This window comes from Harpia harpyja, chromosome 6 (assembly GCF_026419915.1).
Source record: "Harpia harpyja isolate bHarHar1 chromosome 6, bHarHar1 primary haplotype, whole genome shotgun sequence".
Taxonomy (NCBI): domain Eukaryota; kingdom Metazoa; phylum Chordata; class Aves; order Accipitriformes; family Accipitridae; genus Harpia; species Harpia harpyja.
This window is the reverse complement of record NC_068945.1, coordinates 56,842,392-56,866,429: the sequence shown is the minus strand read 5'-3', so window position 1 is coordinate 56,866,429 and position 24,038 is coordinate 56,842,392. Positions and strand designations below refer to the sequence as shown.

Genomic DNA, 24,038 nt, shown 5'->3' with positions numbered 1-24,038 from the left:
CTCAAATCCAATTTTATGTGAAGTAAGTGCTGATAGTACTGAGGCACCTGGCAGCAGAAAATTCAGGGCCAGAGGGAAAGACATAAAACACAATCTCTTGCATAAAGCTCACAAAAAAAAAAAAAATCTCAACTCACCACTACAGCTGGCAATACAGACACAGACACCAACTTCTTTGTATTCTTTTATAATCTGCAACAGAGTTAAACCAAAGTTAAACGCAAGTCTAACATTGTATACATCGCAGTTTTGGAAGATGTAAGCCAATTACCATGACAGCTGCACAGTCCACATTCCCCAGTATTCAGCTAGAACTGACAGAGCTACAGAATTAAAACCGTGATTAGGTGAGATACTGGATTGTATTTGAGCTGGCATTTATGTTCCCCGTTAAGTATCTCACAAGTTTTCTATGGGTTTTTCTGGGGAAAAAAAGCCCTACTTACTGATTTTAATGTTTTTGCTCCAACTGAATCCACAAAGTTCACCGGGGTGAAATCCAGAATTAAAGAGTGGATGTTTGTTTTGGGCTCCACAAACTGTTCATGCTCATCAGGAGACACGTCTTGTACACTAGCATCTGCAGATGCAAATTTTCCATTTACAGGTAACTCATCATTTGCTATCTCATGTTTTACACTTGCTTCCACGTCGTTAGTCTGGGAGAGAAGATAAATAAAGCTTAATGACAGCCAATGCTTTTTCAGTGTAGATCCCCTTCCTCCCCATACTCATCAGTTCTTTCAGTCTTTAAAAGCTATACAGTTCCTAACCATTACAGAAACTGGCTTTACATCCACACGTACTTCCATATCTTACATATATCAATCAAGGTTTATTCTCTTATGCCCAGCCTTTCTACGGTCACATGCAAACAGCTTAAAGCTGTTCTCTTAGGAGTGAATTACCCATTTCCTTCAAACACTGACACCTGTTCATATGTTTTTACTCCATTTCCTTGCCTCATCCCTGCTGATCCTGCCAAGGCCTATATATCCAAAAGAAGCAACGGCAATCATGCTCTTAAGTTAGGCGTTTGGTTGATTTCCCATGGCAAAAAGCACACACCAGCTCCCAACAGGGGGGTGAATTTAAACATGCACAAAAGCACAAGCATGTTTCAAACAACCCTTCTCAATGTACCTGCCTCACTTAACCATGCCAGGATCAGCAGTGCGGATGGCACCTTTTTATTACAGCGGCTGCTAATTTGAATTAATTTTATTATATCCTATTTCTGCATGATTATTCCAAGTGTATGGGGAGAGGCAGAGGTAGGGTCCCTCCAATTTCTGCTGACACCACTGCTGAGACAGTATGATAGTGTGGAAAGGCTCTGCTCCGCTATGTGCTACCTGAATGTAATCAGGTTCAACACAATTATTCAATCCAGCCGTGGATCCTTACGCTGTTGCCCCAGTAGCCTGTCCGCACTGCGCAGTGCTTGCTCCCTAAGCCTTTCTACCTGAGTTGCACCCTGCACCTTGTATAAACAAGAATGGTAACACCAGAAAGCAGCAGCATGTTAGCTGATAAAGCAGAGGTAAATATTTACCGAAGAATTCACTAGTTTCAATACAGCTTGCTTTCTGAGTTCATTTGCCGCCTTTATTTCCCTGGCATGCCTCTTCTGGGCTTTTCTCCTTGCTGCTAATATGGCACAAGGATCCACTCCAGTCTGTCATGAAAAGAAAGCACAATCAGAGGATTCAGCTTGTTAGGATGACATTGCATTATCAATTAGCACTGAATTCATCGCTGTCATAAATTTAAAACACAAGCCTGCATTGTTCAGCTTCCCTTGGTGGGGGTGAGAACAGTATAAAGTAAGAAGGAATAATCTTGGCAAGCACAGTGTTAACAAGATGAGGAAGAGATGCATCACATTCTTTTCTTGAAATCAGAGCGTGCCATGTTTCAACCAAGCGCTGATTCGAGTGCAGAGAGCAAAGGTGAGAGAAGTGCATTTGGACCTAAATTGCCAACACCTCTTGCTTTGTGAAGACAAGTACCACCCACCTTTTGTATAAGACTCATCATGGGAGCTACAGAAAAATTTTTCAGAAGTTAGTAAGGGTGCAATTGCTACCGGGTCACGTAGTTCTGCCCTTAGCTAGTTCTGTTATTGCCATTCCCACCCAGTCAAACACTGGTTAGACAGGAGGCGAGGCATACTCTGTATGCAGGTAATTTGTTGCTCTTGAGAGGCATTGAATGCCTACAGTATTCCATGGTCTTGCACTCCAGTAAAGTTCGTCACCCACAAAAGAAGCTTTTACTCCCAGACATTTTGGGTTTGGTTCAGCAACTACTTATTTCCTTCTAAAAAAAAAAAAATGTGTTTGACCAGTTTGTGCTCTGCAACCACCAGACCTTCCATTCACAAGCAGTTAGTATTAAGCTACTCTCTGTCCGCTTATTCCCTCCCACCATGTTGTTGCTTCCTAAGATGATTTGCAGTTGGCTAGAGTCACCCTCTCATATTTTACTGATCACCAGGCTGAGAAACACTGTGCTAGGGGCTACACTAAAGGAGCTGAAAGTTGAGCAGGTTTCAGAAGCCAGTTTGAATTTTCAAGACACAAGTCATTAAAGAATTTGGTTTACTCACCTTTTTCTTCAGTGCACTTGTATATGACTCACTATTGGCAAAATACAGTGATGCATTAGCTTGAAATATTTTTATTCCAGGATATTCTTTAACCTAAGGAAAAGAATATTGGATGTGCACAGTTAAGTATTGCCTGCACTAGAAGAAAAGCACCTGTGTGATCACAAGACACATGAACATGCAGCAGCCCAAGAGCCAACTCTGAATGGCTATCAGCATGTGTCAAATAAAGGTTGGCACTGTCATGAGCAAAGCCAATCAGGTCAGAACCTCCCCCTTTCCTGGTGTAATACTGCACACAATCCATGCTATGTAACATTTCTCCTTCTTTATAACAACGAAAGGTACAGACATAAAAAGGAATTAAATGTTTGCAGTTCTCTGATGTTGCTATCTGCAGCTGGTATTACCATGAGGAAATCCCGCAGATCTAGGAATGCTTCCTTTTAGCCTCCCTTTATACAGGCATAATGACTTATTTCTCTGTTTCTCTCTGTCCTTTTCTTTCTTGTCTCCTCAGGTACCAAAAAAAGAGCCTTTCAAATCTTTGGTTTTAAACAGGCCTTCAGATAGGCCTCAATATCGCTTTTTTCCTCTACTTTAAATGAGTCATCTCTAAACAGGCTGCACTCTGACATTTTACATGCAAATAGCCTGGCCAGCAGCTGAGATCCAGCCTGCCATATGCTGCCAAGCCCATCTTTATACAGGAGGAAGAATGCTAACTGCATTCAGTGTAACAAAAATGGAGTCTCCTCTTCTTTGCATACAGCTATAAACATGCTCACATATACTTTTGCTTAGTATCATATTCAAAGCGGAACTGCTGGTGAGAGAATGTTTTCAGATTACAGAATCATCTTTTCCCATAGGTTTTTACAGACTGGTTCCGTAGTAAAGGGGGATGTAGCCTTCATAGCACCATCTCTGAGAACATGGCAGAGAGTGCAGAAAATTGTAGTTGCTGTTTGTGAATAAATACAGAATGTTTACATCCATTATATTGATAAAATTTACTGCTTTTACCAACTTTTGGTTGAACAAAATGGCATTTATAAGAAGCTAAGTGCATGGCAAGCAATTGTGCCATTAATCATGTATATTTAATAAGCAGGGGATGGGTGGAGGCAGGGAGATGCTGTTTTGAACAGTTCGTGCAATTCTGAAGAACATATCAGTTTGGATCCTGGGTTCCATGGATTTCATGCAATATTGCCACAAAAGTAAAGAAGGTGGCCTTGTATGCACTTGTGTACATAGCAGGTTTAGCAGTGGTATTCCTATAAACCTTATCATTTTGTACAAGCTAGTACAACAGAACTAGTATAAAGGTTACTTTTGATCACCTCCTGGTCAAACATATATACAGTACAAAAAGCTAGCATTTTCAACAAAAAAGCTTTTGCTACCAAAATCAAATTTATTTTCTTTCCCTTCAGCACAGTTGAATGCTAGGCAGACAGCACTATATGTGCAGTATGATAGGGCTAAGCAGAAAATTGCCACGGTCGTCTTTGCTCACTACATAAAGCTCTTCAATGCAGAAGAATACACGCCTACCTCTTCGTACTCTTCCACATCACAGTAGATGTCAGTGTCAGGAATCTGACCAAGGGTTCTGTATTGAGGCCTAGAGAGAAATGGAAGCAACTGTTTCAGTATTATCACTTATAAAATGGAAAAGTGAGTGTTCAATACAGATTGAAACTTATTTTAAATGGTCATTCTGCAGTGCCTGTCTTGTACAGGCTTATCTAAATGTGGGCAAATGCAGTGGGCGGTTTACAGCAGGAGCAGAATAAAGGGGCCAGTTGGTGACTAGACAAGTTTGCTTCTGTCAGTGCAAAAACAATTTATAAACTTAGCACTGTAATGTTATTTTCTGAAAAGCATAGGCCAAAGCATGCAAAGGTACAGGGCAAATTCTCTTCGGCATGAACTGGTGCAACTCCATTGACTATCTTGCAAATACGGAAACTCATACTGGCAGAATACATGCTGCAATTTCAAAGAGCCACTCTGCTCCCAGGACAACACCTGAGGAGATAAGTATTCCCAACTCACAAGCCGTGTGACAGCAAAGTACATTACTGTTCTGTTTGCAAGAACAAAACAATATAGAGGTGGCAGAAAAATACTCTTATTTATGCAGAGCAGAAATCTCAGAATTTGGTATCATTCCAATGCAGACTGAAACCTAGACTTTTATACATTTTCCACCTAGATGTCCCAGACCTTGAGCCTAGAAGCCTCACATGACAGTCCTACCCACACATGCAAGAAATCATTTCGCTGTAGACCTGGAAAGCTTCACAGTAAAAGCTTTGTCACTTCGAATGGGGAGAGAGGAGAAGTGATTTGAAAAACTAGAAGGGCAAGCGCAATTTTTTGATAAATGAGAACTTTCTTATAAAATGTTCATCTACTGATAACCTGACGCAACTTCTGCTTGACTGTGACAGTGCACACAGAATGTAATCATTTACTGAAACTGTCATCAAGCAGATTTGAAGTTCTAAACTCTAGGCATTAAAAAAAGTAAACAAGAAGATTAACCAATATAAGAAATCGAAAATCTTCTGTTTATCTTTGAAACGGCAAGTTCATACCCTCTAGAAATTTTGTTCTCAGAAAAATAAAATGTGAACCCTGGATCAGAGCCACAGGGCATGACCTATATTATGAAGCAGATTCTATACTGCATGCAGTTGAAGAGGGTGGAAAGGTCTTCTGCTTATTTGTACCGCTTAAACAAACAAAACCACATAGAAGATCAGCAAACACTAATTTTGAAGAAGAAATCAGAAGAAATCTGACCTTTGTGTTCTGTAAATAACGGTTATCATTGCAAACGCTACTGCAGTAAGCAAACCATAGTCTAGTCCCAGGAAAAGAGAAGCCACAAAAGCTACCATCCAGATGGCCTAAAACAAAGAAAAGGTCTGAATTATTATGCATCCTCTTCTGTTAACAGCAAAAACAATAGCATAATTCAACCTCAAAACCTACATATCACTTCTGTTCAGGAATAGGCTATAATGTAATCCAACATGATAGCAGACTGTAATTGCCTTAACCTTTCAGAAGGGCATGAAAGATCAAGGTGCACTAACATAACATCTGACAAACTGTCACATATTAATTAATGCCTTAAGTCCTGTTCTCCAGGGAATCTTGTGTTACCACCAGACTCCAAATACCTTAGGATGAAAACAATATTCAAGGCCTGCAAGTAGCTCTCACTTACTTCCACCAGCCAGTTAATCCAGGAGAAAAATGCTACCAAAATGTTCCCTCTGATACTCTTAGTTCTGGCCCACTCCAGCCAGGTTTTTGCTTTGTCTTAAAAGATAGCAAATACCTTCACGTAGTTTTCTTTGTTAACTCTGTTTTTCAAATTCTTCTCAGACATTCCCACAGTCTCCAGTGCAGTTCCTATAGCAACACTGAAAAGCTTTGCTTTTACTGCAACCAAACTACTTCTGACCTGAGTTAAAGGTTGCTGAACAACAACAAAAACATTCTTGACTGCAACAGATCACTCTCCTAGGGTACTTACAGCTCCATGTCTTATGTTCATCTGCAATGCAACACCAATTTTTAACTCCTTGATAAGTTTCTACCCTGTTTTGGGGGTTAGGAAGAAGAGAAGCCACAAATTTAATACAGTAAAATATATGCACTGGGCCGTGCATTACTCACCAGCTCAATCTTACTGGTTCTCCAGAAGTGCGTGACATCTCCAAACTGTTTAAACATTCCTTTCAGGTTCACCATGACAATTGCAGCTAGCACTGTCTAAGAATATTACACAAATGCAATTTTCAGAAGCAAAATAAACCCAATGCCAAATAAGAACTTCAAAGCATCACAAATAACTCTATTTCTGTGCTTTGTACAACTGATAAATCTACTGAGCAGATGTTCAATTTAAAAAAAACAACTTTTCAAGTAGTTCAGTGGAGATATGCTTTTACTGCAGCTGCAGAAATGGCAAGCCAGTCAGTACAGTTTGATTTACTCTTTCCTGTCAAGAGAAATCACATATGCCTGAGCTCCATGCTGCTGCAATTATAGTGCCTGTAGTGCCTGAAGCAGCTAGACTATAATCTCAGATTCAAGTTTCTCTACAATATATTGCAACAATTCCTGCAACAGTCATATAGGTGTAACCCAAGGTACATCTCCTATAAAAAGAAACAGGAATTGCATATCATCCTATGCATGTCACCAGAAACAAACTTTTTTTAAAAGTCAGAATATATTTATTCACGTAAATATATTTTTATACAAATAAGTAAAACTGCAGCAAAACCAACTCATTATGCTGAGCCATCACCCAGCCCCAACTCTTTCCTAGCTGAGCTATTACTTTCTTTTAAATTTTTAACCTCTTCCCAGAATTCCTATGCTGCAATCAAATGTGGCCAGCAGGACTAAGGAAGTGATTGCTCCCCTGTACTTGGCACTGGTGAGGCCACACCTCAAATACTGTGTTCAGTTTTGGGCCCCTCACTGCAAGAAAGACACTGAGGTGCTGGAGCATGTCCAGAGAAGGGCAACGAAGCTGGTGAAGGGTCTAGAGCACAAGTTGTATGAGGAGCGGCTGTGGGAACTGGGGTTGTTTAGCCTGGAGAAAAGGAGGCTGAGGGGAGACCTTATCGCTCTCTACAACTACCTGAAAGGGGGCTGTAGTGAGGTGGGTGTTGGTCTCTTCTCCCAAGTAACAAGCGACAGTACAAGAGAAAGTGGCCTCAAGTTGTGCCAGGGGAGGTTTAGACTGGATATTAGGAAAAAATTCTCCACCGAAAGGGTTGTCAAGCATTGGAACAGGCTGCCCAGGGAGGCAGTTGAGTCACCATCCCTGGAGGTATTTAAAAGACGCGTAGGTGTGGTGCTTAGGGACATGGTTTAGTGGTGGACTTGGCAGTGTTAGGTTAACGGTTGGACTTGACGATCTTAAGGGTCTTTTCCAACCTAAATGATTCTAAAGGGGAGTTGTTTGAAGTTATCATGTTTATGTTCTACAGACAGAGTCCAGAATGTCCAATATTAAAAACAACAACAAAAAATATGCTGGATCCTTCAAAATTCAAAATGTTATTCATTTCTAGTCTAACTTATAGCAAAAATGCATACCAAATTTAAAGGTTTCTGGATCAAGGCCTAACTGTGTTGCTTACTAATCATCCCACAATCTCTCTTTTAAGCAATACTCACTGGCCTCTGTTCACCGACAAAGCAATGCCTAAGAGGCAAAACTCCCTTACCTGTGGAAGTGGTTCAAAGAGGTATCCAATAGCCACAATTACCAACAGAACCATAATTGAAGAGAGAGCACCTGCAATCTGAACAAAAGAAGCCAGAAATGATTTATAAGTGCCCCCAAAGGGCAGTAGTACTGATTAGCTAACCCCTCTCGTGCTTGTCACAAGGCTGGTTGTTCAAGAGACTTTTGATCCCTCCCACTCAGTTCACCCCTTTTGGCTGTCGTGCAGCTTTCTATCCTGGCCCAATCCGGATTTGAAACATGGGAAACTCCAGTTATTCCTTCTGCCCCAGGCAGAGAAATCTGGCAATCTAGTGAAGCTTCAGACTCTAGCTTTGGAGCTCCAAAAAGCAAACTTTGTTTGACTCAAAATTTGGGTTTACATACCTGAGTTTTCCCACCAGTGCTTTCCTGAACAAGACTTCGAGACATTGAGCAAGTGATTGAAAAGCTTTGGAAAAATGACCCCACAGAGTTGCATATTCCCAAGGCAATAAGTTCCTGTGTTAAACAATAGAGCAAAACAAAAGGCAATTATACCTAGCAACTGTACAAAGCTGGAGCTATCAATACATATTAATAACCACATCTTATGTACAGTGCTTTCTAGCAACCTTATTATAGAGAATAAACAACCTTATTGTAGCTTATACTTGTGGTTCTCATGCATGTGCAAATTGATGCATGTTAAATCATCTTTTAAATAAAGTACCTCATGAAGTGCTGGAGACATTTCCCATCCTTAAATGTTACAGTAATGAGTCAGACTGAAAACTAAAATGAATGACAGCGTTGCTTGTTTTAAGGATTTCTTCAGCTTGAGGATAACTTGGATTTTAACCCTGAATATACATGGAAAATAGTTTCTCATACAAACATTGTTCTTTGCTTCCCACCCTAAACTATCTGTTTAGTACTATTAGAACCAAGAGCAGCCTTGGCTGTGTTTCCATGGGAGGTAATCCCTTGCTGTACATGAAAAAAACAATGTGCGTCCACTGCTTCATCAGGAAGATCCCACATGAGAACTGTTATTGTGAGCAAGATCAGAGATCCATCTACCTCAGTACTGTGTTTCTGATGCCTAAGAAGGTATTTGTTTGTAATAAGGCCTCCCCAGGTTACTCTGCATCCTGCTATTTGTAACTGAGATGATTCGAGTTATATGTTTTGAACAGTTCTCAATGAGTTTTTCTCTTTGCATTTGTACAATGATTTTTTGATCCATTTAAACACTCAGCATGCACTGCATCCTGTGACAAGGAGTTCTATAGTTTAACATCCAGGTGAAGTAGCATCTGGCACCTCCTGAGGAAAAGATCTAGATGCTTAACTTAGGTCAGTGATGATTACTTTAACTAATATAAACAGAGCTGATTCCATTTATGCAGCTATGGACTTTTCTCTCTTTGGGTAACAAAGAACAATGATGTGAAGGATGAGATTCATCTGACCAGATGTAAAACTCTGTAGGTTAAGGTCATTTAAACTCCATTTACTCTCAGAGGAAGACAGCCATTTTGAGAAGGTGGAACAGCTGATCTGTGCTGTGTCAGATGCTTGCTCTAGGACATGCGTTACAGCATATGAACTTTCTGGCTCCCGTGAGACCACAACAATATCAACCAATAATCCAGCTGCAATACTGATTCTAAATTGCACAGGAAGGACAGGGTAGCTGAGGATGACATACCATTTTAGTTTTAGAGAGTCCCTAACCACAGCCTTTGTCACTCAAATCATGATAAGAATGCTAACTATGGACAGGGCCAATTGCTGCCCCAGAAAATGACGAGCTGCCTATCTGCAATGGGTGGGAATAAAAAGAAACTATAAAACATAATTGGAATTTCTAAACCTTAGGTAATAGTTCTTTGACAATTAAGGCATTGTATTTATCACATGGGAACTCTAAGCTTTGCTCTATTACAGAAAGCAGAGATAAAGTAGCTGGCCATCAGGACAGTAGGCTAAGTAATTGCTGTTCCTACAATTAATATTCATGCATATGTCTAAGTCTAATAGAAGCGAGTTTTCCAAAAATGAAGCTAAAAGTGAAACTGGTTATTAAAACACAGCCAGAAGAAGAACTTAAAATAATTCCTGGCATTTAAATGTGTAGGCTGTGAAAAACCGGACCTGATTTGTCTATGAAAGAAAAACTAATTTTTGTCCAATATCCCATTCTATGTTAATGATGTAACAAAGGTGCTACTGAGAATTTTCAACAAAGCAACCCCAATACTTTTACCTGATTCCCATCAATGGTGTAACCATGTTTAAGGGCAAAGATCTTGGCCATTGATACAGCCATTGAAAATCCAACTATTGCTATTGCTATTGCATCCACAAATATTGCTGGGATGAGCTGAATCTCGGGAACTGCTGGTGCACGTAACCTTGGAGATGAAATAAATGTTTACAAATTACTATAATAAAAGCTACATGCCATACAGAAAAGGTATAGTTTGAATAAGAATAAATCATCCCTACCCTTGAGGAATATTCCCAACAACATCCACTCTGTATGACTCACTCAGATTCATTCCAGCTGAAACTCCTGTGCCTATAATTACCTAAAAATCGACAAACACATTTGTAAACATCAGCTAGAAAGAGATAAAGCCACCTGAAGAACTAATAACAGTTAGCTGATTATGAATAATATACACAAGGGTTTACATTTCTTTGTCAATCAATTTTCTAAGAGTTAGAGGATAAAGAAGCAGATAAAAAGGAGGAAGTATCACGATTTTCCCTCCATCAGGTTCAACCCTCGCTGACTTTATGAAGTTTTCTTGGAAACAGTTAAATGGAACATGCTATGGTATGATCTGAATCACTTGAATTCCCTTTGCCTGAGCCAAGCTCAGGCAGAATAGTGTATTGAGAAATTAAATGCAAGGACAAGCCAAGGACGTCTGCACTGCCATATTTTCATGTGCATAACCTGCATGCTATCTGTAAACAGAACTGGTGCAGCAGCAGTGAAAGGAACAGGTGTAAGATCACTTATGCTATTGCCTTACTATCAAACTATACCCTATTACACCACCTCCACCATCTCTCAACAGCATCCCTTTTCTTTGTTCCTTCTATCTAGATTGTACCCACACCTTCAGTTATTCCCTTTCTTGGGTCTGATTTTGTGCAGGTTGGTTAAGAGCGCTAGTTATCCAAGAACTCATTTTAAAATCCAACCACTTTTCAAGGTGAAAGGTTATCAGAGATGTGGGCTTTGTGTGTATTAAGATAGTCTGCTTTATGCATGTATTTTAGAGTAGTCATTCGAAACAGAATCAGTGCTGCAGTCATTTATCAGTCTCAGAAACACAGAAAGGAAGGTTAAGTAGTAAATCCTACTGGTTCCTGCTCTTCTTTCTACCACTGCATTTTAAAAAGCAAGCAGGCCCCACAGAACCTCTGAAACAGGCATCTGTAAGGACCTTCCTTCAGGAGGGGGTTCTGAGCTCTTGGACTCTGAGTGGGAAATGCCACTCGGAGGCATATCTTGCAAGAGAATCATTCAGGTGCCAAAACTCCAGGATAGAGTGGGTTTTACAACAAATCTCTACCTACCCATTGCCGTAGGGGACTGCGGGTGTTTAACTGGGTTTTCAATTCTTCTTTGGGAGCTTATGCCTAAAACTTGGGCATGTCAGTCTCTAACCTTATGAGTATCCAGACCTTCAACTGGATCAAGCATCAAACGAATTATGTCCAACCGAAGTTATTCTAAAGCTCAATAAGACTTGATAGAAAATGAGATAGTTTCTACAGCTTTAGAACAGTTATATGATTTAGCTGTAGAATTTCACAACTGGCTTACCACAATGATCTCCATAGGAATAGGAACTGGGAGCTTCTTCTTAAACCGGAGATTGATTTCCTTTCCAATCAACAATAGAACAATGCACGTTAATCCAACAATCAATGCAGCAATATTGGTCGTTGTTATTTTTGAAAGCACAGCAGCTATGCTCTGTAACACAACAGAAGTATCATAATTATTCCTAAGAAAATATAATCTTCATGGAGATTTGCCATAAAAGAGTAAATTATACACTGCTGTTCAGCTGTGTTTTTATTCTGCATTGATAACCACCGTGAATCAGTGCCTCACCAAAATCCCCACTGTTCCCCACAAAACACAGAAGTTCAGAGTATCTCAGTGAGGGAGATGCACTTGCAATCATTTACAATATCAGTCTTTCTCAAATGGGGCAAAAATTTGGAGAAAAATCCACCATGGGGAAAAAAGTCTAAACTAAACCACATCCCTTATCTTCAACATTTTCACACATATTTCATACTGCCAGCTACCTGAAAACAATAAATGCAAACTCCTTCTAATACCTTCAAATATTCTTTGGCAAGTCACATCTACTTAGAGCTGCATAAACCCTTCTAAAATGATAAGGCTGCCGATACAACCACTGAGGTTACCATAGCAATATGATTAAATAACAGTAATCTTGCAACACCGCTGGCCATTATTAACTGGTGATTATTCCAAATATCTTTTAGTTGAAAACACTATTAAAAGGGTGTTAAGAAAGAAAGCTTGCTGGAACACGCAAGTTGCTACAGGGTAAATGATTTCCTTACCAATTACTCCTTGTTATTTCACTGCATTTAAAAAAAAAAAAAAAAAAAAAGACCTCTGGAGAGGTCTTTGAAAGAAGATGTACATACCCTTCTTTAGATATAAGGAAAATTACAGCAACTATCAGGATATTATACATTCAAGATGTCCTGGTAGTACATCTTGCATGTGTACCTTCCCTCCTATTTGTTTAGCAGTTAGTATGTCTGGTTTCCAGATGAGTGAACTAAACAGCAAATTTAGGAATTAATCATTAGTGCAGCCTTGTTTCCAAAAGGTTTGTAATATCTGCACAAATATACAAGAAATATTCCCACAAAGTATTTTCTGTAGCCTCCATGTAGTCGAAATCCTGAAGCTTCGTTATTGCTGAGCCATCAATCTGCTCAAAAGCTTGGGTTTTCACAGATATCTGAGATCTTCCCTATTCTTCCACTCAGGAGTTCTTGTCTGCAAAATCAGAGCATTGATTTTGTGATAACAACTTGGGGCTTCCTACACTGGCAGGCAAATCAGATTCAGATGCATTTCAACTCTGCTTGTTCATAACAGCAAGAAAAGTAATGCTCATATCAACTTAAAAGCTTTAGTTGTGATTTCAATTAGAAATGTCCCTTTAAACAAATAATTTGCTGCATGGGATCCATTACATTTTTTTCAGAGCCCAACTGTCAATTTTAAATTCAAATGAATTTAGAGCTTTTGGTTTTACTTAAGTCATACTAACCAAATCATAGCTTTACACTGCATGGCTGTCCTGGTGATCCTCTCCCATCACTATGTGTTAGACAGAAGGCGAGTGGAAGATTAAGCTATGAGCTATGTCAAATACTGGATCCCTGCATGCTCTGAACAATCAGTTTTAATGCTTAGGTTCTTCGATAAATAGCAATGCTTTACACTGAGTGTCCTTATTTCAAAACACTTTTTCCCACTACTCTAAAGAACAGGTACATTTATCATGCCACAGCACTTTGTGTCCAACCACACTACAAAACAGCTTACAAACAGGAAATGAAGAATACTCCCATCAGGAACTGTGTGTGAAATTAAAGAAACACAGACTGGGCAAGGTTCTGAGAATAACATTTCCTAGCTTTGCAAAACATGTCTGGTCCACAGTGAAGCATTTTAGTAGCACATTTTTCCACTACGTACAAGAGACTTGCTTCAGTGAACATTATCTGCTCTTATTACAAAACTACATTAAGCAGAATCCTAAAATCTGCCCATCTCAGACCGTGCTGATCTATCAAGTCACACCCAAGCTGCACTTTAAGATGCTCATATATTGCTATGGCACTTAAAGACCTCATACCCAGTTTTGAATACTGCAGCATTATTCTACTTAGTGCCAAAATAATAATTAAAAAAAATAGGAAAAGGCTTAAGTACTAGATCCAGACAATGCAGAATTTGCATGTTTAGTAAATGTAGTTACTCACATATACAACTGAGAGGGGTCCACTGTATCGGTTAGTCTTAATGCCAAGGAGATACTTTAACTGAGATGTAAAGACATGAACCGCAGCAGCAGTAGTAAATCCTCGCACCAGAGGCTCCGTTAGATAGATGGCTACAAATCCAAATCGAAGGAGACCTAAACATAACTAATGAAGAAGAGAAATATTAACTATGTGACTCCCACTGTAGCCTGAACATCAGCACTATGTAGCAGACAGGCCACAGGACACTTCTTCTTACCTCGATGCCCAAGCCAGATCAGGCAAACCTGAACTTGGCCTCTCTAAAGCCACAGTTCAGTAAGCAGCCATCAATGCACCAAATCTTCTATGCCACTGGCAGGTGCAATGTGGGATATGGGTAAATATAGGTGTTTGTATGCATTTATGGACAGATTAGAGAACATCAGGTTGAGTTTTTCTGATGGGATAGGAAAAAGTGAAAAGGGGGAGGTCCCATTTTTCCCAGCCAAGCCAAGATGCCAAAGACTTGCCTCCAATGTATCCCTCTCCACTTCTGTTACGTGGCTGCCACGAAGCAGCCTGTGTTGTACACAGTGCCGTGCTGAAGCAAAAGTCTATTGACAGGGGATCCACTGTGACCCAGCACCCCTTGGAACTGCAAGCCTAGCAGCAACATCTGAACTGGCCCTTACAGCAAACTGCAAGCACATACCTGGATAATTCCTGAAAGAAAGGCGAGAGTCACAGCTACCTGTACCCTCTTGGTATCCCTAGCATGGTAATATTCAAAGGAATCTGTAACATTAGTAGAATTATAGCCTACAGAAATAATTTCATCAGGCACTTGTCTCACAGCAACACCGCCGACCATCATACTAATCACAGCAAAAGTGCCTGAAATAAGAAGGAAAGGAAAATAATTGGTTAAAATCCTGGCAGGTTTATTTTTTTTAGGAGTCATTCTTATTAAGAGATAAGTGGAATTAAACTATAATAGTTTTCTACTTAAATATTGTATTTTTTAGTCCCAAAATCTGCTCCAGTACTCAGCACCATTAAATCAATTAGATGGTGAATATATACCTCTATGGTAAATAAACACCATCATTTTTTTCTATCCCAGTTTCTATTATGCAAATTAAAGGTTCATCTGACCACACAGACAGCTGACTGCAGTGATGAAATTATAGTTCAGGAGTTCACAGCACAAATTTCTAGATCTAATCCAATAAAAGATGCTTTTCTGTTCCTTCTGAAGTAGGATGGATAAATTAACAACAACAAAAAAAAATGCTAATGTTTGACACATTTGTGTTTCTCCTATTCACTTAAATTTGAATTTATAGAAAACAACTACACTTTCTATTTATCCAATTTTATTTTTTACAACTTTATTAAACACACACGCACACACACAGACTTTCAGTTATCCATACATATATACCTATTGATATGTGCTTGGAGGTTCCAAAAAAAGTATATAGAAAGACAGGATAAAATGAAGAATATAGGCCAAATACTGGGGGAACAGCTGCCAGCAAAGCATATGCTAAACCTAGAAAACAAGACACAAATGTGTATGTTAGGCAAACGACAGAAAGCATCTGAAGCAAAAGGATTTAAGCCTAGTAAAATTGAAATCACCTAACAGGAAATCTAGTGACATATCACAGGTTTAAAAAACAAGAAGTCTTGCAAGGAATACTCTTTAATATGTATAATACTGTAGGGCAGTGCCTAGAAACCTGATGGTTTGAGTCAGGAAACCAGAAGTCTCTAGTTACAGGCGCTGCAGGTGTGTGAGTGGATGTGTTTGTGTACATCTGTGCACCAGTGCACTCATTGTTTTGCCTTTGGGGCTGGAAGTACTTCTTAAAAGCCAACAAACACTTTTTGTTGCTTTTGTTTTCATCTGTCACAGAATGTAAATAGAAACACCCAAAACCAGTGGAACATGTTTGATTTTTCTCCTTTTCTCATCAGACATGATCTTCACGGTAATCTATGACTGATTAAACGCTTCTTCCCCAGAACGAGTGGGATGAGTTTATGTTTCCACAAAATATGCTCCAAAATGTAAAATAAGCAGAGAATCATTGCTTGCAATCTGTAAGGTCATAGAGCTTATGCAGTCTGGTATTCTCCCCCAAAACGAAGTCCTTTTTGTTATTAAGCCCCGTCCAGTTCCACACGGTGGAATTGCAATCCACACCATTCCTATTTGTAGTGGGGGCTGGCAAGCACAGCAATGGAGCTGTGGGGGAACAGCTCTAAGGGACACCAGGGAGGAACACTTCCCACGGTGCTCCCTCTCTGTGTGACTGAGCGTATGCTTATCACAGGACCAGGCTCACAAGCAAATTCTGGGCACCACGTGATGTGGCGCATAACTGTCCTGAGCAGTTCCAGCAAAATCAATAGTTCTATATGGCTTGCATTAATGAGAATTAGACACCAGAACTGAACAAATAGGCCTCGAGAAGAAAACACTGTGTCCTGGCTTGGATTGGTTCTCCAATTCACTTTTGCGAGTGCAGACTCATGACACCTGAGGAAGCTGTGTGTTCTTACCACACTTGGGCAGACTGGTCCAAGTTAGGACCAAAAAGCTCAACGGTCTAGTGCAAATTACAAAAGGAGGCAATGGTTCACCTGCCATGGAGAGCTAGTGATAGTCAAAACCACCTCTCCCTATTAATTTATTTTTAACTTGAGAGACAAAGCATCAAGTTATGACGAAAGAACAAAACCAGGAAGGGATCTTCTGTGTCATCCAAGCACGCTTGCACAGTGTAATAGCTCACATGGCCTTGCTCATGCCCTAAGCAATGTCTGAGTCCTAACCAAGAATTCATATTCCTATCAGAACTGGACTGATGATATCGTTTATTCTCCTGCAGCAATGAGCTTTTCATTAAGTACTTCTGAAACTCACACCACATATATTCTCTGCTCCAGGGGCTACCCCTCATGCCAAGAGTATCATTAGAACACCCTGTACCATAACAGACTGGCCTTTAACATGGTGATGAACTTAACAGTACAAATGACCAGAACTGAAAACCAGTGGTTTCAAAACTGGGAGGGTGGGTCTGTGTGAAGCTCCTGATCTGAATACCCTTTTATTCCTTTTCCTTTTCATTTGTACTGGCATTTTTAAAGGCTGCGAGTGCCAAGGAAGTAAAGAGATATTGACATGACAGGAGTTCACAGCTTAAACACCCTGGTCATTGTAGTTCTGTCTGGAATGATTCCCAGGCTTCTTTGAACTCATGGTTCTATAATTACATCCATTCCAGAAAAATAAAAGTTCAACTTTTGCCTTTTTAGAAAGGGAAAGATTAGTAGGAGTTTAAGGGCATGTCTGCAGTCACCGAAGGAAAGAATAATGTTTAGTTTAAAACAAAGTCACAAAATTAAGTATAAAGTTCACTGCTGACCACTTAAATTTTACTGTCCTTATCTGGTCATCACATAAACTGTGTTTCAGTATACAACTGGTAATGTTTGTGTCTCGTATATGACAGATTTGCTTGACAGTTAACCACACTACTTATCAGTTTAAGATAAGCTGATGTTTATATTTGTGTAAGAAAAAATATCCGTAATTATAAAAAATAGCACAAAACTGGGAAGCTACAGAAATAAAGAAGTCAACTGCACAGACTAAGTTAGAATATTCCATTGCTTTAATGGGTTACCAGCTATTAAAATCTAGGCTTCTTGGATTTATAGATTAATTCTACAGACCTGCCTCAGCCTAAAGTCGAACAAGTGAGGTGGAAATATGAAATAAGCCAAAACGCAAGTAAACTTATATATGCTTAATTACATTACCCTTAGCATGAGGACTCCTCTGGACTGTGCTCTGCACAAATTCAAGAATTCCCTCTGCTCCAAGACCTCCTGGGGAAATCTACTGGGACTGTGGCAGCTGTCATGAAGCTGCCATTCCCAGAGCAGTGATGGCACCCCATAACGATACCGCTGTAAAAATGCTCTCACTTTCTAACTCCATAGCAGTTCTGAAACTACTGATAGTAAGGTGTCAGGCTGAACAAAAGATTGCACTGATCCAGTCACCAAGAGCTGAACAGAACAGTGAACACTGGCTTTCTCTTCGTCTTCCACAAAGCCTGCTCCTGCTTCAGGGCCAGGCTCCACTTGGGGTGAAACTTCCAAGTAATTTAATAGAAATTCCACAGATTTGCTGTCTTGTTATAGAAGATACTTTTGATTTCTTTCCACCATGTAAATCATTGCCCACTACTATGGTTCCAGCTTAAACTGGTGACTTCTAGTCCTAAGAGAAAAAGAGGGATCAGTCTCTGATTTCTTCCACGTTCTTCTCTGGTTGAATTCAGTTTGGTTACTTTGCAACAGCTGTTGTCCTGAAACATTATGTCTATATGTCTATTAGATACTGCTACCCTCTGTAGGAAATTTGCTACAACTTGTCAGGATGAGGAGATCAGAAAATAATTGGGTGCATTCAGCAAAGGTTTAGACATGCACTTAAACTGTGAAAAGTTGTTCTGTCACCAAGAGCTGTTGGTATTGATTAGAGGCAAGCTTCTTTCAGAGTTTGCTCCATATCAGTGACTTGCAGTTTTAAGGGAATCATCATTATGGGCTGGTCCCCAGAATGCTGTACTGATCTTGACACACACACCTGAAATACGCATCCTATTCTTATGAGCACATGTTCAGGAATCCAAGCACTACCATAAAAGCACACACAGAAAAAGCAAAGAAGAGGATAAATAAATCCAGAGAGATACTCACCCTGAGGAAGCTGCATAACCCCGGTACTTATACCTGAGATAATGTCTCCTAATAAGTATTCCTTCACTGGGTAACGGGGAAGCCATTTAAAAATTGGTAAGAAACTGTAAAGATGAGACTTGGCTTTCTTAGAAGAACAACTGAAAATACAAAGCAGAAAGAAAAAGTTAGACACTAGCAGGGGACAAACGGGTCGAAAAAATTGTCTTTCATCCCTGTGCAGGGAAACAACTCCATTAAAGGCAGGCTCAGACCCCTGCTGACAGTAATTTCTCGACAAAGCTTAAGCACAAACATCTATGACTCCAGTTAATTTAGCTCTTTATCACATGTTGGTTGCTGTGCACAAACCTTATGGAACTGTAGAAGAGAATCACAGTCTTGTGAGGCTAGAGGTCAGTGGGAAGTGAAACTGTTCCAGTCCATGCACGATTGAGCAGTCACACAACACTTTTTGCTGAGATCATTCGTAGTAACAATCCCCTGAGGATAACTTGCTTTCTGACAGTAGTTTTCACTCATTAAAGTGCTTTGCAATGCTTTTTCCTATTTTTGTTTACTATTTGAATGCTTTATACTTTTTTGATTACAACATTTTATATTATTATGCTTTTTTAAAAAAAATTATTATTTTACTAATGCTTGTTACTATCACTGGTACTGATAGACTAACTTTAAGGCTATTTGAGAACATAACCCTTCTTTACCCTGAAAGGAAATGCACTGAAGCCAGCAACACTGATCCTTGTGTCTCTTTAGCAGAGTTATTAACCTTTTGAAACCCTGACTCATGACAAGTGAATAGAGCCAGGAAATAAATATCTCTATCCAGTACTGCCATACATCATACTTTGATTGTACTGTGGTAAGGAAGTTTAACCTTGGGTAAAAATATAACACTGGGATCATATAAATGCTTTTCTGTGTAGGGGAACTGCAAGAGAACTGCAGAGATTTGTTAACATCTCTGAATTCCATGGGACTAAACTACATAGTGAAGAAGCTTATGGCTACAAGTGAGAGGGGAACTAGAGTCATCCGCAATTCTCCGTGTTTAACCAGATTGAATCACAAGTCATAGCTCAGGAGGATTTTGATCCACATATTTTTTATTCAGGACAGATAAGTTTTTTGAGGTGGAATTAGGTGCCACTACTGTTAGAATGGTCATTCCATTAACCAAAACAAATCTCCAAATGTCAAGTCATGTAAACAGAAATATTTTACAGACAAGCAGTCAGGCAGCAATCATTTGTTGCCTTGCAGAACAAGGTTCTAGTAAGAAATTGAATCAATTCTGCAAATGGAGCACAGATAAATATAAAGCTAATGAGAACTTAACTAGAATAAGTTTTTCTTCACTATCCTCTGGTACCACAGAGCAAGAGTTGCAGTTAAAGACATTCCCTAACCAGATGATACTTAGATTCCAAGGCAGTTAGTTAAAAGCTACAGAATGCCTCTATTAAGTCGCTATTAGACTAGTAATTTAGATTTCTACACAGCTATCATACATCTCCATTCTTCTTCTGTGAAAGGATCATGTGAAGCATAAATTTGGCCGTAAGTATTTCCACATAAAAAGGACAGATATTTTTCTGGGTCTTATGAATTCCTGTCACGTGATTTGACTAATACTTCACATTCCTATGCTGCATATTTTTCCTTTGCACTTTCATGAAGATTCAACTAATTTATCCATTTTTTTGTAATACAGTTATATATTATAATATAAAACCACACATACAACTTCATCACAGTCTTGCTGAATAATCAAAACAGAACTAGTGCTTTTATCTTTTAGGTTTCTTTGAAGAGATTACTAGCTATGTGCACGAATCAATTAAGAATTAGAACATTTCTAACCAATAAAATAAAGACAAAAACCCTACCGACAGGAATGTACAATCTTCTGCCTTAAAGTCTGAGGTGTTCTTTCTCGTCTGTGCAGCTGTCCTTGCAAGAGCTCTTGGTTATATATTGGTCTCTCCACGCAATACATCTGGGTTTGCTCAAGGCATGCTTCATGTTCTTGAGCATGTTCCATAGTTGATCTCATGGAGCAGGAGCCAAGGAAGAACAGTTCCACGGTCTCCACTGAAAAACCTGGTTGTAGACAAAATAAGTTTGGTTACTTTTTTAACCTTGGATTTGGCATTTCCTTTCAGATAATGTATTTTGACAAGCTAGAGACAAGAACTGTGAATGCAGTTTAAAAGCACTAATTAGATAGTCTGTAACAGCAATAAGTAAATAAACCACACTCACAATCTTTACTATATGGAAGCCATTAATTTATGCTTCTCTTAGGTAAAGAAAGCTTTTACATTAATTACTCTGTAAATAATTGCAGAAACAAAATTGGAAGGTTATATTCATGCTTATCTGGATTTTCCCTCCTCAACCTTTAAAGAAAATGTCAGTGTCAAAGGGAGATTACTTTATTGCTGAGTTACTTCCTGCTTACTCACAAACTGTCACGTCCATCTCCAAAAGACAGAACTCCAATTTTAACACTGAGAAAGCCACTTCTTTCTTCTGGATAGCCAGTTGCTTCCTGTATCTATCCACCTGCTTTCTCCTCCATTTCAGAGGCTTCTGTTTCCAGACAGCATCTCAAGGATGCACAATTCACTACTTTCAAAAAGTTATTCTTTCAATGGATGTGCCACTTACTGCTACTCTCAGTCCTGCGCCCACTAAAACAGGAGTCAGGAGATGTACACGATTTTAAAACTAGCCAGAAGGATTGTAAACATCTATTCTTTTATCTGATTCAGTGCCATAAACATCTTAACACGTTTAGGAGATACTCTGATAATTCCTTTGCCCCGTGTTTGCCGCTTCTAGAAATATGGGGCAAGAAATGTAACTCCAAATTACAAGCAAAATGACAGGACTGCTATATCGTTAAGCAGAGATGCTGGCTAGTGCTACATTTGATGACAGAACGTGACTGCAATGGGAAACAGAGCCATAATTGTGAACAAGGCCCTTGGGCTCCAGTCCAGCAAGTCACTTAAGCATGTGTTTGCCTTCAACCAAGGGAGCTAACCCAGAGGTGTTTAGTTTTTAGCTGTACATCAATACATTCCTAGAAAAGGGTTACCGCGCAGAAATTAAACAAATTGCTACCTAAACACTCAAAGCTAACCACAATTGGTCCAACGTTCTGATTTAGCAAACACAGTCTGCCTGGCAGCAAAATACCAGTATTGCTACCTAAGCCTTCAGTCTGATGAAGGTGCTGGAATTTTCCACTCAGGGCTTGCTGTTCTCTATCTCCTAGGACAGACACAGCCTAGCATCTCTTCAGTTCTCATTATTTTGTAAGCAACATTTTCCCTACATAGTCAGCCACAAAAGGGTATTTTTACTGAAATTATAATTTTTTATTTACACCACATTCAAGATTCATTTCACCTTTATTGTGTGAAATAAGATACCAAAACTTGTTTGTAAGAACAGTATCATATCAAGGGTACTATCAGAGATTGTTACCTTTGTACTCCTGAAACACATCTGAAGGTTCTTTTACATCTTTCCATAGTTTCAATTCACCGAGAAGCCTGAATGACATTTTGTGAACTGTTTTCTTGTGTTATTGTTTAGCAAATTGTAACTCTCAGCATCACAGTTTCTTCCTCCTACCTGCAGATTTTGATCCAGTCAACATTAGAATAGGATTGTTCTACCAGCAATTTCCATCTGAGCAGCCCTCTGGCTTTCTTCTCACCTCCATATTATCACATGTATCTTATTTCGTATTTACAGCAATGCTGTCCATACTAAGATGTATGTTTGGCCACTAACACCTGTAGCACTTTTTTTCCACGTCAGTATCTACCTACCCACAAATACCACTTCCTACTTCACATCTTGCCCTATCACACAGTGAGCTACCCATGAATCCTAGTGTATTAACTTCTGCCCAGTGAAACTCAAACTTTAACCAGCCTAGTGTCTGCTGGAAGGGCAACACAGCAGGGCACAAGCAATCCAGGAGCCTTCTGAGGTACAGTGATGATAGCTTCCAGCCACAGGTGATGGAGGAGCTGACAAGGAGACATGCTCTGCTGGACATGATACTTATAAACAAGGATGAACTGGTCAGGAATATGAAGCCTGGGGGCAGCCTTGGCTGCAATGACCATGAGATGGTGGACTTCAGGATCGTGAGAGAAACAAGACATATAGCAGGCTTACAACCCCGGACTTCAGGCGAGCAGACTTTAGCCTGTTCAGGGACCTGCTTAGAAGAATCCTATGGGATATTGTCCTGAAGAGAAGAAGGGTCCAGCAGAGCTGGCTGATTTTCAAGGATTACCTCCTCCTGACTCAAGAATGGTCCATCCCAAGCAACACGGATCCAAGCAAGAGTGGTAGGAGGCCTGTGTAGATGAACAAGGAGCTCCTGACTAAACTCATACATGAGAAAGAAGCATATGAGAGGTGGCAGCAACAGTAAACACTGGGGAGTCAATCATCTGGGAAGTGGCTGTGCAGAAAAAGACCTGTGGGTCCTGGTGGACAAAAAATTTGAACATAACCCAGCAATGTGTCCTTCTGGCAAAGGCCAGCAGCATCCTAGACTGCGTTACGCAGACCATAGCCAGCAGGTTGGAGGAGGTGATTCTTCCCCTCTCCTCAGCACTGGTGAGGCACATGTGGAGTGCTGCTGGGTCCAGTTCTGGGCTCCCCAGCGCAAGACATGGGCATCCTGGAGAGCATCTAGCAAAGGGCCACAAAGATTATTAAGAAACTGGAGCACCTGACATATGAGGAGTGACTGAGAAAGCTGGGATTGTTCAGCCTGCAGAGGGGGTGGGGAAATCGTATCAATGGATATAAATACCTGATGCGGCAGGGAGTAAATAAACAATGGGCACAAACTGAAATACAAGAAATTCTGTTAAAACATAAGGAAAAAAAAATTACTGCAAGCATGATCAAACACTGGAACAGGTTGCCCACAGAGGTTGTGGAGTTACCATCCTTGGAGATATTCATAATCTGACTGCACATGGTTTTGGGCAACCTGGTCTAGGTGACCCTGCTTGAGCAGGGGGGTTGTACTCCTATGATCTCCAGAGGTCCCTTCAAGCCTCAACCATTCTGTGATTGCATAATGGTCCCTTATGTTATTATTCACATAGAATGTATCTTTTCTGGTAATTAATTGGTGTGTTCTGGCAACATCAGCCTCATTTACAAATTACGAAGCAATTTTAATCAGTCTTAAACAGAAAACCCACTCAAACAAATCAGAACAAACAAAAACTACAGCTGCATACAAAAAGCACAAACCAAATCAGTTCAGAGGCTTAGTTTTGGCCAAAC

At 39.9% G+C, this 24,038-nt stretch overlaps 1 protein-coding gene across 3 annotated transcripts in view; it reads right to left on the bottom strand.

Annotated features, from left to right (window-relative positions):
• The window catches only part of SLC26A5 (solute carrier family 26 member 5), a 37,995-nt gene that overhangs the window by 2,278 nt on the left and 11,679 nt on the right, over positions 1–24,038 (bottom strand). For 2 of the 3 annotated variants that reach the window (XM_052789915.1, XM_052789914.1), the window contains 17 exons: positions 20,591–20,804; positions 18,699–18,838; positions 15,358–15,468; positions 14,626–14,807; positions 13,932–14,096; positions 11,710–11,862; positions 10,374–10,456; positions 10,132–10,279; positions 8,268–8,381; positions 7,882–7,959; positions 6,314–6,409; positions 5,429–5,535; positions 4,172–4,241; positions 2,612–2,704; positions 1,556–1,678; positions 447–659; positions 138–192 (listed from right to left, as the gene is read on the bottom strand). In XM_052789915.1, the coding sequence (XP_052645875.1) occupies positions 138–192; positions 447–659; positions 1,556–1,678; positions 2,612–2,704; positions 4,172–4,241; positions 5,429–5,535; positions 6,314–6,409; positions 7,882–7,959; positions 8,268–8,381; positions 10,132–10,279; positions 10,374–10,456; positions 11,710–11,862; positions 13,932–14,096; positions 14,626–14,807; positions 15,358–15,468; positions 18,699–18,838; positions 20,591–20,757 (2,098 nt within the window). In that variant the 5' untranslated portion in view covers positions 20,758–20,804. Of the gene's footprint in view, positions 1–137; positions 193–446; positions 660–1,555; positions 1,679–2,611; positions 2,705–4,171; positions 4,242–5,428; positions 5,536–6,313; positions 6,410–7,881; positions 7,960–8,267; positions 8,382–10,131; positions 10,280–10,373; positions 10,457–11,709; positions 11,863–13,931; positions 14,097–14,625; positions 14,808–15,357; positions 15,469–18,698; positions 18,839–20,590; positions 20,805–24,038 lie in introns of those variants that run through there. The other variant, XR_008235598.1, reaches the window with a different exon arrangement.